Below are 18,299 nucleotides of genomic sequence, written 5' to 3'. Positions count from 1 at the left end.
AAACCTGTTGCAAACTAGTAAAACAAGCTTTGCATTCCACTAGGTTTATGGCAGAGGCATTAACATAACTGAGCATTCAACCAGAATTTAAAAGCTAGTCCTTTATTTTAAATGTGACAAAAATGCAGGGAAAATCTAGACAAAGCATTAGCCTGATAACCTTGAATTTAAGAAAGCCTATGGTTTCAAGTTAGATTTCCATTTTAAATAAACATGGTCAAAAAAAATAGTTCAAGATAATTATCAGCAGAGAACAGATCTCCTTATTACTGAAGGAGTTGGGCCAATAAATACATTCAACAAATATAGAAAGTATTAGTACAACTTTGGTTTCTCTGTCCAGGAAATTTATTTTGATCTTGTATGCCTTAGCTATAACTCTTAAGGTATAAGAATCACTAGTGTCCAAAGTATTTTTGCAATAATGTGAAAAGTGCCTAATAATTGAAATCAAGATTTTTTTTTTGCCAACCTTAAATAATATAGGCTATTTTGAACATAACTAGAGAATAGGCCAGCTATTTGGATGTCTATATTATAGAAGATAGAGAAATCTAAATAGACTTTCTATAACACTGGTTAGATAAAGTCAATACTGAATATAATGTGGTTATTGGTGTAACTTTTATAAGAGTGCAAGATATTTCAATACAAGCACAACAGTCAAAAACAATGGCACCAACTCAAGCCAACCCTGTCCAAAAGGCTGCACAAATTGAATGTGCAATAAATTAAAGTGCCACTAGTGCAATTGAAAAAAGCTCTGAAATGTGCACAGGTGATTTGCCATTAGTCATCTAAAAAAGTAGCAACTATCATGTTTACAAAACATGCATTGTGCTAGGCACCTCATCTCACCAGCTTGTGTTTGGGTGGGTTGTATAAAAGCTGGATAAGCATAATTAATTTGAGAAGCACCACATGCTACACAAATCACCAAGAACACCTGTGGTGTACCACCTGCATCCCCTGCTGAAGGGAATCAGTTAAAGGATTCTATCAAATTCAAGCTCCTCACTGTTGGAATATTACATTATACTACACAAATTGTAGTCTTCTGACCTAGTCTCTAGATACATAACCATACCTTCACAAAACCCCACCTCGTGCAGGCTACACTTCATTTTTCTTTTATCATTTGATCCAGTTCCCAAAACAGCCACTGCTTTTTCCTTTGAAGTCCTGCAAAAGAAATTTTTCCCCTCTGCCAGTATTTCATAAGTATATAAATAATTGCAGCTTTTCAGCAAGAGAAAGCAATGGATATTCCTTCACCATCAGCTCAGCATGGATGCCTGTAGCATCTTAACTGCCACCTCCAATCAGTTGGTTAATTCTGTTGCTATTGTTTGTTAGTGAGTCTCAGTGTCCAGTGACCCCAATTCTCTGCAGTCTCATTCTCTGCTTAGTGGCAAGCTTTGGTTTAAGAGCAGCAGCCTCCACTGCTTAGTGGTTCTGCCTCATCATCAATAATCTGTATCCCCCGCCTTGCACTCCCTGTTCGAGTGGGATCACTCTCTCTTGCTGCTTCTTCTGCCTGGGCAACTTCAAGCATCTCTGGAGAAGAGAAAGCATTTTAGGAATTCAAAGCTCCAAACATGTCATTAAGGAAATGGGAAGATCAGAGCAAGGGATGTTTTAAAATATTGCACTGTTTATAATCTCAGAATGTTCCAAAATGTTATATAGCCAATTAAGTCTCCTTCATTGTGTACACTGACAATTTTTCCCAAAGTCCAAAAGCAGCAAGACAAAATTAGGTTAAATATTAGTGAGACAACTAGGAAAAATGCCCATTTGAATTATGCCAAGGGAACCTTAACATCCACTAGACATGGCAAACAAGGACTAACATTTCATCCCAAAATAACATGCTGGACATTTTGGACTGTCTGGATCTTCAGACAGTTGTTTTGCTCCATAGAAAAAAACAATTTCAATGCTTGACACAGCAACAAAACATTACCAATTAAGTGGGGAAAAAAAACAATGTGAAGTTGAAAGTGGAGCACAGGACAATTAAATACACAAAAGAAAAAAAACTCAGTAGATTCAGAACCCCCCCACATTCATTCTTGAGGTCACAGACCAGCAGCAGCGACAAAGAAAGTTTTTCTTGTAGGTGGTGGGACAATTCCAACATTTCATAATCAGACACACAATAAACTTACAAAACACAGGACCAACAACTCTAGACCACAATCTCAATAGCCTGTGGGAAACACACACAGGAGACAAGAAATGTCAGGTGCTAGTAAATTAGGAAAAAGTTAATAGAAGCTTGATCAAATCTTTTAGTTTCTACCCCAATCACCACCCACAGTTAACACTAGATGGTTTTACCCTACAGTGCAGGGAAGAGTTCAGACAATGTTGATGTCAATACAGTTTAAAAAATAAAGGATGAAAAAAATCAAAGCTGCAGATACTGAAAATTGAAAAACAAAATACTGGAAACACTCAGCAACTCAGACAGCATCCATGGAGAGAGAAACAAGTTAATATTTCAGGTCAAAGCCCCACATTAAAATCTGAAGACAATGCAAAATGTTAATGCAACTCAAATTGGACTCAAATACCTATTCCATTTGTGCAAATAGGAGAACAGGAAGCCACAGCAAGTCAGTGACAGTGGAAAGTAGATAAAGACCAGGATCAAGAGTCAACCTCAGATTACAAATATTCTTATAATGGAGCATGTATGTAAAGCAAGGTTGGGATAGGAATGTGATCCAACAACTGAAGTGTACAACGATAACATACATTTATACTGTAAAAATGTTCTTGAAGTGCCTTGGAAAATGAGCACTCAGCCACTTAAAAAAAATTAGGTCAGGTGACTTGGTCAAGTAGTCAAGCCTGAAGAAGCTTCTTAAAAAAGGTGGAAAGATTCAAGCAGGTAGAAATTGACAAAGCACACAGGAAGCAACCTGGAGTGCAAATTTTAATTTTCAACATCAGGTAAATCACCTCTTCCCATCAGGACTGGCCATTTTTGTCTGCCGTCCCTCTTCCTTATACTTTCATTTGATTATCTAGCCTGCTAGGAATGTCCCAGTAGACCACACAACATTCCAAAGATATCAGCAACACATTACATTAAAAGGAGCTTAACAGCCACTACATTTCATCCTATCGGAGAAATTTCCTTTGTTCCATTTATTTCCCTCTACTACCTATACCAACCAGGTCTGCCTCAAACCTGAAACATTAACAGTTTCTCTTTCTGCAGATGCTGCCCAACTTGCTGACCTTCTCCCATTACAGTATGGTTTTCACATGACAGAAGCAAAGTTTGGAGAAGACTCACTTTTGCAGATATCAAGAAAGAGTTCCTCAATGCCTTTGTTCACTTTGGCTGAGGTGTGGAAGTGCTTTGCCCCTACAGATGCTGCATAGCTATTGGGGGGGGGGGGAAGGAGAAGGAAGACTCATTAAAACAGTCAGCAGACATTTGTTGAAATCTTTAAAAAAACTACTCTTCTGAAACAGCATCATACAAGAACAGTTCAATTGATTGGCATCTGTGTGATAAATACATGCCACTAAACAGTTACATTCAGGAGACAAGGGAATGATCATTCTTATAACATCCCAAGGGTTCTATGTTCCAAATAGAATGGATCCTCAATTGAATGCATGAACAAAAATTCAGTGAAGCACAGGAAATAAATTGCACATATTAATTTAGTGATTCACTAGAACACATTGTTCTGAAATAAATTTTGCCTTGACAGCTGGTGTTTAAGATTCAAGTCTTGTAGGTGTGATTTGGTAATTCAGCAGCAAGAGCATATCTCAATCTAAAACTAGGTTAACAATTCTTTAAAATAAAAAGGCAAGAAACCACCTCATTCCTATCATTTAAAGGACAATTCAGCTGTTGTGTGGTAATAAACCAACAGCTTAAAAAGCCACAGCCAAGAAAGCTCACCACCTCAGGAGGCTAAAGAAATTTGGTTTGCCCCCTTTGACTCTCACCAACTTTTACTGATGCACCACAGAAAGCATCCTATCTGGATGCATCATGGCTTGGTACAGCAACTGCTCTGCCCAAGACCGCAAGCAGCTGCAGAGTCATGGACACTGCCCAGTGCATCATGGACACCAGCCTCTCCTCCATGCACTCTACCTCTTGTTGTCTTGGTGTAGCAGCCAGCATAATCAAAGACCCCACCCATCCAGGACATTCCCTCTTCTCTCCTCTTCCATCAGGTAGAAGATACAGGAGCCTGAGGGCACGTACCACCAGACTTAAGGACAGATTCTACCCCACTGTGATAAGACTATTGAATGGTTCCCTTATACAATGAGATGGACTATGACCTCACAATCTACCTCGTTGTGACCTTGCACCTTATTGCACTGCACTCTGTAGCTGTGACACTATTCTGTTATTGTTTTTACCTGTACTACATTAATGCACTCTGTACTAACTCAACGTAACTGCACTGTGTAATGAATTGACCTGTACAACTGGTTTGTAAGTCAAGCTTTTCACTGTACCTTGGTACAAGTGACAATAATAAACCAATACCAATAAGCATCTTCAAATTCTTCAAAGATTTCTAACCATGACAAACTGGCCCTATAACTTGAACACAATGTCTTTCATGGAAGTACATGGGGTACAATAACTTGCCTCATTATGGAGTGTGTGGAGGGAAAAAAAAATGAGGTGAGGTATTGGTTTGCAGCAGTCAGCACAATGTTCCAACCAGGACTCAAACATCCTTTTGCAAAGAAAAATGGACACTACACAAAACTGCATTAAATACATTTGTAAAATAAACAATAGAAGCAGAAAAATCAAGTGATCGTTGGTACAGAGCCACTTTCCTCTTTTTAAAGAAGTTTATTTGACTGCATTGGCAAGAACCATAAAATTAAACTAACCTCATCAAGTTTTCCACCCTGTAACTATGCAGTGCTCACAAGGAGGAGGAAACCACTGGAAACAGTGCTGATTTATAGCACTGATACCAATAAACTTTTACTCACATTCCCATATCATACCTGTTAATCTACTGAGGAGCTCCTTATATATTACTCAAGTTCATAATAAATTCCTTAAGACCATCCTAAGGAAACTGTCCCATCCACCCTCCCAAAAATATGCTGTAGTTAAGTGGCCACTGTAAATTATTTCAGCATAGGTAAATTAGCCAAAGAGGAGTTGATGAGCTTGCAAGAGAATGAGATTCCTGCATTAGGGGACTGATGGTTATTGTGGCCCTCCATCTGTGCCATAGTAACTATCTGCCGAGGAGTTACTGAACCTGTGATCAGGGAACAGGACAACATAGTTCAAGTTTCCACACAATAGCAAACCACCATCAGAAGGTTCTGTTCGGCATCTGATACTTACGCCTCTGCTTCTTCAACTAACACATTACGATTCTTTTCCAGGTCAGTTTTATTTCCTACAAGTGCAAAGCAAAATCATTACAACAGCATTCTCTGGACTCCTGCACTAATAACAACAACATTTGAGACTGTTGAAAGATTTAAATTATAAAAACTGGTAATGCCCAAGGATCAATGTCCGAAGGTGTTAAAGGTTGAATTCATAACAAAAGGGTGCAGCAGTTCAATTAAAGGCCAATCTTACTTTGACTTTAAAACCTCAAAACTGTGGGAGGACCAAGGTTAGCGAGCTCTTCCCCAATAAATGAATTTGTTTCGTGTTTACAGGATTCTGGTCAAACTATTCAAAATGACAATGCCATTATTTTACAACAGCACAGAACAATACATGCATTTGTATGACCAATTTGACCTTCAAATGAACACCAAATGGTAGAACCAGCTGGTAGAGCCATTGCCTCAGAGCATCAAGTCTTTCTGGGTTCAATCCTGACCCCAAGTGCTGTGTGGAGTTTGCATGTTCTCCCTGTGACTACCAAAGTTTCTTCTGGGTGCTCCAGTTCCTCTCCCAGCACCCACTTCCCAAAGACATGCAGGCTGGTAGGTTAATTGGTCACTATAAAGTATTTTCCCCAGGGTAGGAGAGTCCAAACTAGAGGGCATGGGTTTAAAGCAGGAGGGGAAAGATTTTTAGTTTTAAAAAAAAGGGACCAAAGGGGCAACATTCCCCCCCACCCCCCCCCCCCCCCAAACACACACACAGGAGGGTTATGAGTATATAGAACAAGCTGCCAGAGGAAGTGGTAGAGGCAGGTACAAGTATGACATTTAAAAAGGCATTTTAACAGCTGTGGATAGGAAAGGTTTAGAGGGATATTGGCCAAAGGCCTGCAAATGTGACTGCCTCAGTTATGCAATTTGTTGGATCAAAGCCCGTTTCTGTACTTATCACTTGATGACTCTGGTGAGTAGTAGAATGAGGGAGGAGTCAATGAGAATGGAGACAATAGAAAATGAGATTAAAATAGGATTAGTGTAATGGATGATTCATACTCAGTGTGGACACAGTTGAAGGGCCCACTTCTGTGCTGTATTCCTTCAGGACTGCATTGGGAAGTAGCAGCTTTATCTCATCATCCATTCATTATCTCATTCACTGAGACATTATCAAGCAAATAAAACCAACTTAGTGAGCCAATTCTTAAACGGCATATTTAGGCATGCTGCAATCTCCAAACTTCAACAGCTAGAATCAGCATAGCAGCTTACCCTTTCTGATATTTGACGTAATAGAACTAAATGGAAAATTAATGTTCTGTTTATGGATACTATTTGAATGAATTAAACCAAAATCCACTTGCTCCCTATAACCAAACTACTTACAGAAAGGCATTAAATTTGAAATTAGCTGAGGCAGTAAGTCCTTTGCCTACAGAGAATCGAATAAAATTTTATTCTGCTAGCTAAACAAGAACACCAGCTACTAGCTGCTTTCCACAAATGAAGTACAGAGCAGTATTTGTAATCAGTGCTGCTTTCACAGATCACTCCTGCTTTTCAACCACACAATTTTGTGAAGTATACACCCAAATTCCATATACAAACCATTATTCTTTCATTATAAATCAGGACAGGAATTGCAGGACTTATACCAAGCACCACCACGTGAACTCTAGCAATTCAAAGGCTTTTACCTCTTGCCATAAGTGGCTTGCTAGAAAATGCCCACATTCCCAAGAATTTTTTTTAAACTTTTCATAATGTTTCTAACAGAATGGATGGGAGGGAAATGGAGAACTATGCAGAAGTGGGACCAGGAATAATTGTGTACAAATATACAGCTTTCTTAACAGAAGGACAGTGTCAAAAAGGCACATACCTACAATACAGAGACAGATCTCACTACCGAGCATCTTCCGCAGCTCTTTCACCCAGTTCTTTACCTGCAGGGTTAAAAAGGTACTCAATTTTCTTTTGAGGCCTTACATCAATAGCTAAACTCCAGGGTGGGGGTGCAGGAAGGAGTTAAAATAGATCAAAGAATTTACAGCACAGAAATATAGACAATTCAACCCAAGTGGTCTCAACTCATGTTGGACCTCCTTACAAAACCACCTCCCACTTTCATTTAAATCCACCAACAGCTCATTTTCTTTGAATGCCAATCTAACTTGTTAAATGCATCCATGCAATTCTGAATTACACCCAGTTCCACAGTTGGAAGATCTTCCAGTTAAGTTTCTCCCAAATTTCCTATTGAAGATCTTGTATATGATCCCTGGTTTTGAATTCTTCACAAGCAGGAACAATCTCTAGACATTTACCCTACAATTTAAAAAGATCTTTGGTCCTAACAACAATCTGACACATTAGCTAACTCATTCAACTCAAGCAAGTGTGGTTTTATACATTCTTTTGTAATTGCCACAATGCTCAACTTCAAATATACATTTTATATTACAACCCAGTGTTACTTTGCACATCATGAGGTGAATAACTTGGATGCCAAGTATTCACTTCAGGACTTGAAGATTTAATAACTCAAAAATCCAGCAAAGTAGGTGAACATGGCAAGCATTAATCATGGTACCAACAGCACCAAATTTTAATCACAGGAAAAAATTCTCCCCTCCACCATAGGTTAGAAGCCCATTCATCTCATTAAAATCTTGTAGGTCTTCACACTTTAAAAACTGCACTGCTATCTGTACACAAGCTAACTACTCAATCCCTCCTAACCCTCATCACTGATTAACCAGACTGACAACTTGTACTCATTTCTCAATCACCCTATTTACTTGTGCACAAGGAGAACAGTCTGGCCTGTCACTGAACTATAAAGTTTCAACAAAGTTGTCTTTTTTTAAAAAATTGACTGAAATCTTTGGGCACCCTAAAATCCCTCATTTTCATACATAAAATACCAATCACATTCCATTAAAATGTTGCTGTTAATGACCAATAGAAACTGCATGTTAATGGCCAATAATACCTTCAAGTTAGTAAAATAATTGTCTAATAGTTAGTGTGCCTTGCAATCCTTCATTTGCATCTTTATCTGGTCTTGCTATGTCTGGTGACCTCAGCTCCCAAGCTGTACAAAGGAGCCGTGCTCAGCACAGGTGATTGCAGACTGTCTGCAAACCATCTGTCTGAACACCATCTTAACCCTTGCCTTGCCACAGCATCCACAATTCCATTCACCAGTCTTTGAATCAATGACACAAAAGGAGGCCAATCAGCCCAGAATCTTATACTTGCCAATAAAGAGCCAACCCAATTCCCTGACCCAGCTCCTGTTTTGTAGACCAATGTGCACTTGGAGTGCAATAACCTGCAAGCGACTTTTAAGTGCTTACAGGCTTACTACCTCTACTGCCTTTCAGGCAGCAAGTTCCAGCCACCACTTCCCCACCACCATCTTGTAAATTCCCTAGCTCCCTGCTTTAAAATTACTGTGCCCTCCAGTTCCGACTTTCTCTTCCCATCCTTTATGTTCCCTTGGATGCTGCTGCTGCTCCATATACCTCTACCTTCACCACCACCGGAGACCTCAAGACTGAGGAATTTTAACTCATCCAGTATCCACAGCCTTTTGAGATTTGCACAATTCTCGCAACTGAATATTCTACAAGGTTTAAAATTTTTCCAAGTCGCAATATGTCAAAGTTTGAGGGAATGGTTGGGTCAGTAATGGAATGTCTGAAGATGACAATTCATATCAATTGTAAAGGGAATGTTCATAATTACCTGGAGATACAGGAAGTGCTTAGGTTTATATACCACAAATTCATACAAATAGTTTAAAAACAAATCAAGGAACTCACCTTCTGAAATGAGTCTTCATCAGTGATGTCATAGACTAATATAGCACCATTAGAATCTCGATAGTAAATGGGGCCCAATGCATGGAACCGTTCTTGTCCAGCTGTGTCCTGTATGGAAGGAAAACATTTCAAGTATGGATTCTGCCAAGGGGACCACAGAAAACCAGCAAGACCAGGTAATTCATCCTGCAGTTAACAGGAAGCCAAGATCCGAACTATATTTCTCCATTTCCTCCAGCTAGAACAAGTCCTCTCGACCACTACCCTCTGTCTTCTACAGCCAATTTACCTTTGATCCCATGCATCTTAATCTTCTGGATGAGCCTCCCATGAGGGAGCTTGTCAAACAGCTTATTAAAATCCATGTAGACAACATCCACAGCTCTACCTTCAATCACTCTCCTCACTTTGTCAAAAAACTCAATCAAGTTAGTAAGACACGACTTAAGGCCCTGCACAAAGCCATGCTGACTGTCCCTAATTAGGACATGGTTTTCTAAGTGCTCATAAATCCTATCCCCAAGTATCCTTGTAGAACAATTTCATCAGGTTTGTAGGACACATCCTTCCCTTCACAGATCTACACTGGCTCTCCCCATTCAGCAATCTGGTTAATCAATTAACAGACTAGTATCTTCCCAATAAACATCCCCCCCCCCCCCAAGAGAATTCCTGCAAATCAGATCTGCTTATAATGGAGTAACAGGTGCTACTCGAGGGGGGAAGGAGAGTCAACTGTTGCCCGTATCAGGGATGAGTTGGAGGATCCAGATCAGTCATTAAATGCTTAGCCCGATCACTTTTCCAGAAATAGAGGGGCTTCAGGAATTTCAGCCCCCAACCGTTTCAATAAACTGCAAAGAACTTGATCAGAATGCTCTCTATTTAAGCAGCATTTACCAGGACCAGACTGGGACATAGACTACCTCCGAGTGTTCTGTGAAAGACGACACTTGGTTGATGGTGCATACACAAACAGATCAGATTTCCAAACATGACTGCACAAATACCATATGACCTCAGATAAGCATTTGTACATGTCCTTATCCAAAGGAAGGATTTCTGGAGAAATTCAGTTATTCTGCTCTACAGCATTATGAAGATATTTCTGTTCAGGCAGCAGATGGAGATATCATCAATGGGCTGATTCTCCTGGGGGGGGGGGAGGGAGGGAAAGAAAGTTACATCAAACAGATTCCTGGAAATCCTTGACTTGGTGGGCAATGAGCATTGGAGATGCAACTGAGAATAGGCTCCATGGGAACAGAGTCCCAATGTAGATGACGGAAGGAAGGTATGACATCCTAAATGACCCAGCCACACATCCCATCCAACACCTTTCACCCCACATGCATTTGTGTGGGGGGTGATGACTGATGAGGCCAGAGTGGAAGCCAAGTCATGCTTGAACACAAGGAGCCACCCAAGAGAAAGACCAAGTGTTTGTCCTATCGCAATAGAACTCTTAGCTCTGTCTGTGCACCACTTCCATCACTGTTTGCTGGCTTCAAAGTGAAGTACATAGAACAGTGCACCACAGGAACAGGCCATTCGGCCCATAATGTTGTACTAAACTAATCCTTTCTGCCTATATAATATTCATATTCCTCCATTCTCTGGACATTAGTGTACCCGAGAGCCTCTTAAACATCTCTATCATATTTGCCTCCACCACCACCCCTGGCAGTGCATTCCAGGCACCCACCACTCAAAAAGTACTTACTCCACACATCTTTGAACTCCCCTCCACACCATAAATGCATGCCCTCTAGTATTAGACATTTTGACACTGGGGAAAAAGATACCATCTGTCTATGCCTCTCAATCTTATAAACTTCTATCAGGTCTCCCCTCAGCCTCTGTCACTCCAGAGAAAACCCAAATTTATCCAACCTGTACTTGAAAGGTGGGGTAGGGTAACGGGGGGGGGGGGGGGGGGGGGGGGGGGGGGGTGGGAGGGAGGAATCATTAAGAGCACTAGGTTTCAGGATTTTGCCTGAAATCAAGATGTTTACACCATCCCTTCAAATCAAAAAAAATAATCAGAATATCCAGTTCCAAGAAACCCAATTGTGACAATTCCTTCTATGGAAGAGTTCCATCAAGGTTTGGCTTTGATAAATTGTCAATTATGTGCCAGTTTAATAGCAATATGTCCAACTGGTATTTGCTATTTATGCAGATAAAACTATTTTGTTTTAAATTACAGGTGTTACAGATATTCCTTTGACAACATGCAGAATATTCACAAAGAGCCAAAATAAATGGTCCGACGGTTTCAGCAGAAGTCAGCTTTCTACTTAACCAGGGATGAATGCCTCCAGGGAGCCATGGCAAAGGGTCAGGTGGGGGGTTATGGAGGTACAGAGTTGGCCTGAATCATGTTTGTCAGCCCTCTGTTCCATGGAGAGCCAATACCAACAGCAATGCAGGAGCCAGTGTCCTCCTGTACAACAAAGTGCAGAAATTAGGAACCCAGCAAAGGTCAGACTCCAGCACTGACTTTCCACACTGCCATCAGGTCCAGGATCACTTGTGTGGACCATCAGCTCTACCCCAAGCCATGGCTGGGGTTTGTAACATCATCCTGTTCATTTGCATTGGGTCACCCAGATGAAAGAGGCAAGCAAATTGTATCAACTACATATTGAAAACTCAAGTTTATAATTAATAAAATGCATTTCACCTGCTTCTGATCATTAGGATTCAGCTTCTGAGGTGAATCATGGAAAAGGTAATGAAAGCTCAATTTATCCCATAGGGGGTAGTGGTGGGGAAAGAAAGATGGAGGACCTTCCTCCCAAGGATGGATAAGATATCTTTATTAGTCACCTATACATCAAAACAGTGAAATGCATCTTTTGCGTAGTGTGTTCTGGGGGCAGCCCGCAAGTGTTGCCACACTTCCGGTGCCAACATAGCATGTCAACAACTTCCTAACTGTAGGTCTTTGGAATGTAGGAGGAAACCAGAGCACCCAGAGGAAACCCATGGAGATATGGGGGAGAATGTAAGAACTCCTTACAGCCAGTGGCAGGAATTGAACCCAGGTCACTGGTGCTGTCATAGCGTTACACTAACCACTATACTACTGTGCCTGCCCCCTTTTTTGATTTTTATCAAAAGAATGATGTAGGGGGGGTTAGGGGGAGACACTATAGAACAAATCTTGAGGATTAATTTTTTTTTGATGTACAAAGGGATCTTGGGGTCCAAGGCCACAGCTCTCTGAAAGTGGCTGCACACATTAATAAATGTGGTAAAGAAAGCATACAGCATGCTTACCTTATTAGTCAAGGCATTGAGTTCAAGAGTCAGGAAGTTATGTTGCAACTTTTTAAAACTCTGATTAGGCCACTTCTGGAGTATTGCATTCAATTCTGGTCACCCCATTATAGGACAGATGTGGAGGCTTTGGAGAGGGTGCAGAAAGGGTTCAGCAAAATGCTGCCTGGATTAGAGGGCATGTGCTACAAGGAGAGGTTGGACAAACCTAGGTTGTTTTTTTCTGGGACAACAGAGGCCAAGGGGAGACCTGAGAGAAGTTGATAAGATTACAAGAGGGATAGACAGACAGCCAGTATCCTTTTCCCTGGGATCAAAATATCCAATACAAGAGGACATGCATTTAAGGTGAGAGGTGGCAAGTTGAAGGGAGATGTGTGGGTCAAGTTTTTTTTAAATAAACAATGGTGGGTGCCTGGAATATGCTGCCAGGGGTGGTAGTGGAGGCTGATAACTCCCACAGGCACATGATTGTGCAGAGAATGGAGGGATAGGGACATTGTGTAGGCAGAAGGGATTGGTTAGGCATTTAATTACTAGTTAATTAGTTCAGCACAACAGTGAGGACTGAAGGGCCTGTCCTTCTGCTGTACTGTTCTATGGGCGCAGAACAATTAATTCCAACTCATTTTAAAAAAAGCAGCAACTTATTGGAAAAGCAGAGTTTCTGCATACCCACTGTATTGCAAGGTCCCATTTCCACTCACACCATTCCAACACTATCCTTGTTATATCCAAATGCAACTCAAGTACTGTTCTTCGTGCTCCCCTGTTCCACTTTACACCAAGTTCTGCATCACTTACATCTTAGTGCTGCTTGTGACCAGATGAAAAGAATGCACTAAAGAGTGGAGCTTCATCTGACATTCTAGCTTGCCAATTATGCTGCAGAATCAGTGGGCAAATTGAACAAGGAGATACAAGCTTTCCTTTAACAAAATGAGAAAAATCCACATCTCATTCACTGGCTGAGTTTTGGCATTCAGTACAACCAACTGCTCTTAATACATTGTGTCCTTTCCCACAGAATAGAAAACGTGTTTGCTTTTAAATCAGATGACTTGTCTCCTCACTCACACTGTGTTTTGGAACCCGAAGCACTGAATTGGTCTCTCGTTCCTTTCTGCCTACACCCCATTTCAAAGTTAAAATATCTGATAGGTTGTCAAGATTGACCAAGTGGCTGTTACACAAACCAAATACAACTTTTAATTAGCTATTCCCAACTCAATACTTTACCAGTTTAAAGACAAAACCCATTTACACTCAGTGGTCCTTATGTTGTTTCACTTTCCAGTCATTTTCTCAGCCAAGAGAGAAAATTCATTTTAAAAACTGAGCTTTAATCAGTTCAACTGATTTAACCTAAAGGTTTATGATGTTTCAAGTACATTCCCTTCCTGCTCTACAGAAAAGAATTGGATTCAAATGTGTGCCTGAACAGCATAGTAGATAATTAACCCACGATTTTTGACTATTTTAGCTCTTTGCCAAAATGGGGAGAGAAGCTAATGAAATAGTACTAAAAAACAATGGAAAGACATGGATATTCTGTAGAGTTTCCAACAGTTATACTCATATCAAAATTTACAAGTCCTGATGCAGAGTTTCAACCTGAAATGAATAACTTCCCTCCCACAGATGCTGCTTAACCCTGAGTTCTTCCAGCAGATTGTTTGTTGCTCCAGATTCCAGCATCGGCAGTCTCATATTTCCATTCCAAATGTTGTGCTAAAGTTAAGAATATACTACTCCAAAAACACGACAATTACTTACTCACCCATATCGCAAGAGTCACTCGTTTCCCACTGATATTCAACTTCTTAGTCAGAAAAGATGCCTAAAATGAGAAACATGCATTATTTCTACTATCAAATGATGAAATAAACTGTAGGACTTTCAAAGATTAGTGATCTCTTGATTATACAAAGATTAGTGATCTCTTGATTATACAGTCAAACCAAGCCTCTTGGTAGAGCACTGCAAGTTTTCACTAACCTCTGCGTTAAGAGTTACTCATTTCTGTCCTTAAAGGCCAGTTTGGACGATGACTCCGGTTACAGGCATCCTGCATCTGCCGTGTCAAGCTCCACAAGAATTTTATACATGTCATTGAGATCACTACACTTTTCTAAACTCGAGTGTATAGGCCCAGTTTCTTTCATCTCTCCAAGGGAGTTTGAGTCTGTCAATGTCAGACAATGACTATGCTCAGTTTCACAACCCCGAACATATCTGGAAATCTCAAACCCCATCATAAATGTTTTCATTCCATTTAAGTTACCAACTTAAAGTAATGAAGACCACTAGAATTTTTGTCCCATAAAATCTCAATGTTAAACTGTTAAATTATGCACTTGTATTGTCTCACGTACAATGCAAGCTTTAATTAACTTACATTGTACATGAAACAACAGAGTAGACAATATTGGTATACATGGTCCCAATACCAACTGAAACATGGGACATCACATGGGACGTATGGTTCAAGTGCTTCATTTAATTTCTCACTTAAGGGAGTTATAAAGCACTGAGAAATTGGATTTGGTTTATTATTGTCACATGTACTGAGGTACAGTGAAAAACTTGTCTTACAAACCATTCATACAGATCAATTCATTACACAGTGCATTGAGGTAGTACAGGGTAAAACAGTAACAGAATGCAGAGTAAAATGCAACAGCTACAGTGGAAGTGCAGTGCAGGTAGACAATAAAGTGCAAGGCCATAATGAGGCAGATTGTAAGGACAAGAGTCCATCTTATCGTACTAGGGAACCCTTCAATAGTCTCATGACAGCAGGATAGACACGGTCCTCGAGCCCAGTGGTTCGTGCTTTAAGGCTTTTGTATCTTCTGCCCAATGGTAAAGGGGAGAAGTGAAAGTGTCCAGGGTGGGTGGGATCTTTGATTATGTTGGCTATTTTACCAAGGCAGCGAGAAGTGTAGACAGTCCATGAAGGGGAAACTAGTTTTCATGATGGGCTGAGATGTGCTCACAACTCTCTGCAGTAAAGTGGAATCAAGTTATGGAAAGTATTAAGCATTTGTGTAGCAACTAGTAAAAACGACCCAGAGCACATTAAGAATTGATACCAAACCACATGATGGGAGATAGTAAATGCTGGTCAAGGGTGGGCCTTAGTCAAGTTTGGTATCAGCAACACAGCCATTGAGATCTGGTCACGCAGAACTTCCTTGTGCTCAAGTACTCTTCATTTCTCCCTTTACTAGAAAGCAGAGTTTGGTTTCCAGTAACCCTACACTTGACTCACTCATACCAGTTGTTGAATTACACGAGATGATACCTACCACTATGCTTCTGTCATTGATTCTCATGTCAGGGTAGGATACCAAAAGGTTATAATCATCCAATCAAACCCCTAGCTAAACAGTTCCATACCTGATGGATGGTTTACTATTCATGCAAGGTGAGGTTAACACCTCTTAAAATGGATTAGAGGAACGAAGTTTTACAAGCATATAAACCAATTTAACCAAGTATTATGTGCTGCTTTGCCTTGGCCCAATTCTGTACAATCCACACAAAAGGAAAACAAGGCTCCCACCTCCACTAAAAGTTACCTCTCCCATCTTAGTCGGAAACACATTTAAGCACCATATGCTCATCGGCAGAAAGTTTTACTTCAATTGTTCAGGAACATTAGGTTTTTACAGGACATTGTTAACCCCAAACCCTGCCTCTCTTCATAGATGCTGCCTGACCAGCTGCGCATTTCCAGTATTTTCTGTTCTGTCTTTATAACACAGGAAAAACTCACCCAGTGTCAAGACTAAAGAGGCATTAAAAACAGAATTCTGCACAATATGCAATTAAATGAAGACCTTTGGACAGCATGCTTCAGGCAAATTAAATGATGTTTAATTTTTTTTAAGGTATCACTTTCAACAGTTTGACTTGGCACAAGTCATTCTCATGCACTACCACAATATTGTCTACTTAGAGCTTAAAACTTCACAGGGCAAAGACTTTAAAACACTTGCAGGTTACAAAACAAATGACAGGCATTATTACCTAGTCCTGAATGAAGACAAAACGGTTCCCAAAAAAAGTTACTGTACAGAACAATCCCAAATCAAGACTGATTAACATCGAACTAAAATTTTACTCAAGGAAGCATCTTTAAAGAGAAGACTTACTGCAAATGAAAATGGTAGGAATAAAGCAGATCGAAATCTGAAAACAGCTTTAAACACATTAGCAAAGATAGCAACTCAAATGAAATCTGAATTTAAATTAGATTATGGTCCTGCATTATGCCAATAATATCCATTATTCTTTAAATTACACCGGCAAATTGCGTTAACTTGACGTCCTGCTTTCCACGTCAAATAGCACAATTCGCCAGATTTGGTTATCTATCTAGACCCGAAATGGAGGCTGTGGTCCCACCGCCCTAAACCCTTGGGCTGGAACCAGCAATCGCTAACTTGGACAAGTAAATAGGCTGAAAGCAAGTGGGGGAAAAAAATCCGTACGCAGAACTTTCACGGTCGTGTCATAAACTTGGGCTTTACAAAACAAAATATTCGTTTCTCTCAGTGTTGCAACACCAAGAACAGCATTAAATAGTGTATTAACTTCTGTGCAAATCGATCAAGCACCATACAGACCCAATCTGCTATTATGAAGGGTCGGGAAGTCTATACTTATGCCCCTAAAGTTGCAATGAGACATTTTAAATTTAAAGTGTGTTGAAAGTTCCAGGAATATTTTAAAGAGCATTTAAATATAGTAAAATACCGCCGGTAAAGAATTGCTATACTGCCCCTACAAATAACACAATTGTTTCCAAAAAAAAATAAATATTCTCTCCTTAACAGGTTAGTTACAATTCAATTTCCTACTTGTCACTTTCAGCGGCAGCCTTATATCAGCTGACTAAAGTATCGAGTCAGTGTGCAAGGACGCCGCAGACAACTGCTCGCCCGAACCCCACTCACCTGTAACGTGGTGATGTGCTTGTCACTGAATTTATTCTCACAATATCTCAACACCAGGGAGGTTTTCCCCACACAGCCTTCCCCCAGCAGCACGACTTTGAAACAGTAGCTTTTGCCAGCGGCTGCCGCCATAACCACGACCAAGGGAAGGCAGTCCTGGCAGCGAGATATCGCATCAGAGCAGCACTTCGGATGCTGAATCGTTACAAATCCACAAGCCTGTCGTCTTTTTTTTAACTGGTAGCAGATAAATTGCAATAGAGCATTTTTGTTTAAGATGGCGCCCTCCCCTCCCAAACGCAGGTAACAGTCAGCTGATGTGTTGCAGAGTGGGCAATAAATGCGGCGGCAGCACCGCCCCTTCCCTCCCTCCTCCAACGCCGACAACTCGCATCACATGAGGCTGCCGGAGGAGATTACCGATTGGTCAATCCCACTACCAAAGCAGTTCCACTTGGAGCGTACAGAAAATTTACAGGAATGATTGGATCAATAAAAACCAGACTCCACTCAATATCACTTCCACTATTTTTAGAATCCAAAGCCCACTCTCCGCCTCTTCACCCACAGCCCGCTGGTTTTATTTCTGTTTGTATTGAATCTGCTGCCCCCAATCTTCCAGACAACGCAATCCAGCAGTTTTTTTCCTGGTTTTGCATTGTAACCCCCTTGTTCTTTTTCCCTGAATTTGCTTCCCAGTTATCACTTTTCCTGCCGCTCCAAACATTTACTCAGTCAAAACCGTTCGTGATATGAACTGTGAATTCTCTTAAACTTCCCTGTTTATAGATAGCAACCCATCTTCCCACGGTTGAATTCCCTCAGCTCTGCACAATTCCTTAACATCCTTATCGCC

At 40.6% G+C, this 18,299-nt stretch overlaps 1 protein-coding gene across 1 annotated transcript; it reads right to left on the bottom strand.

The window, feature by feature from the left end:
- Positions 1–86: 86 nt before the first annotated feature.
- On the bottom strand, positions 87–17,803 carry LOC127580680 (ras-related protein Rab-21-like). The gene is made up of 7 exons (XM_052034380.1): positions 17,444–17,803; positions 14,260–14,319; positions 9,195–9,302; positions 7,247–7,310; positions 5,369–5,423; positions 3,311–3,399; positions 87–1,557 (listed from the first exon to the last, which is right to left on the bottom strand). Exons 1-7 carry the CDS (start codon positions 17,573–17,575, stop codon positions 1,424–1,426), a joined length of 642 nt encoding a protein of 213 aa, XP_051890340.1. The 5' UTR covers positions 17,576–17,803; the 3' UTR covers positions 87–1,423.
- Positions 17,804–18,299: the final 496 nt, after the last annotated feature.

Source organism: Pristis pectinata, chromosome 20 (genome assembly GCF_009764475.1).
Source record: "Pristis pectinata isolate sPriPec2 chromosome 20, sPriPec2.1.pri, whole genome shotgun sequence".
Taxonomy (NCBI): domain Eukaryota; kingdom Metazoa; phylum Chordata; class Chondrichthyes; order Rhinopristiformes; family Pristidae; genus Pristis; species Pristis pectinata.
This window is presented reverse-complemented; position numbering and strand designations above follow the sequence as displayed.

Coding starts and splice junctions, on each gene's coding strand:
- LOC127580680 (XM_052034380.1), bottom strand. CDS start 17,575: ATGGCGGCAGCCGCTGGCAAAAGCTACTGTTTCAAAGTCGTGCTGCTG. Junction 14,320..17,443: donor AGCACATCACCACGTTACAG/GTGAGTGGGGTT, acceptor TTCTCATTTTAG/GCATCTTTTCTGACTAAGAA. Junction 3,400..5,368: donor TTAGTTGAAGAAGCAGAGGC/GTAAGTATCAGA, acceptor CCCCCCCAATAG/CTATGCAGCATCTGTAGGGG.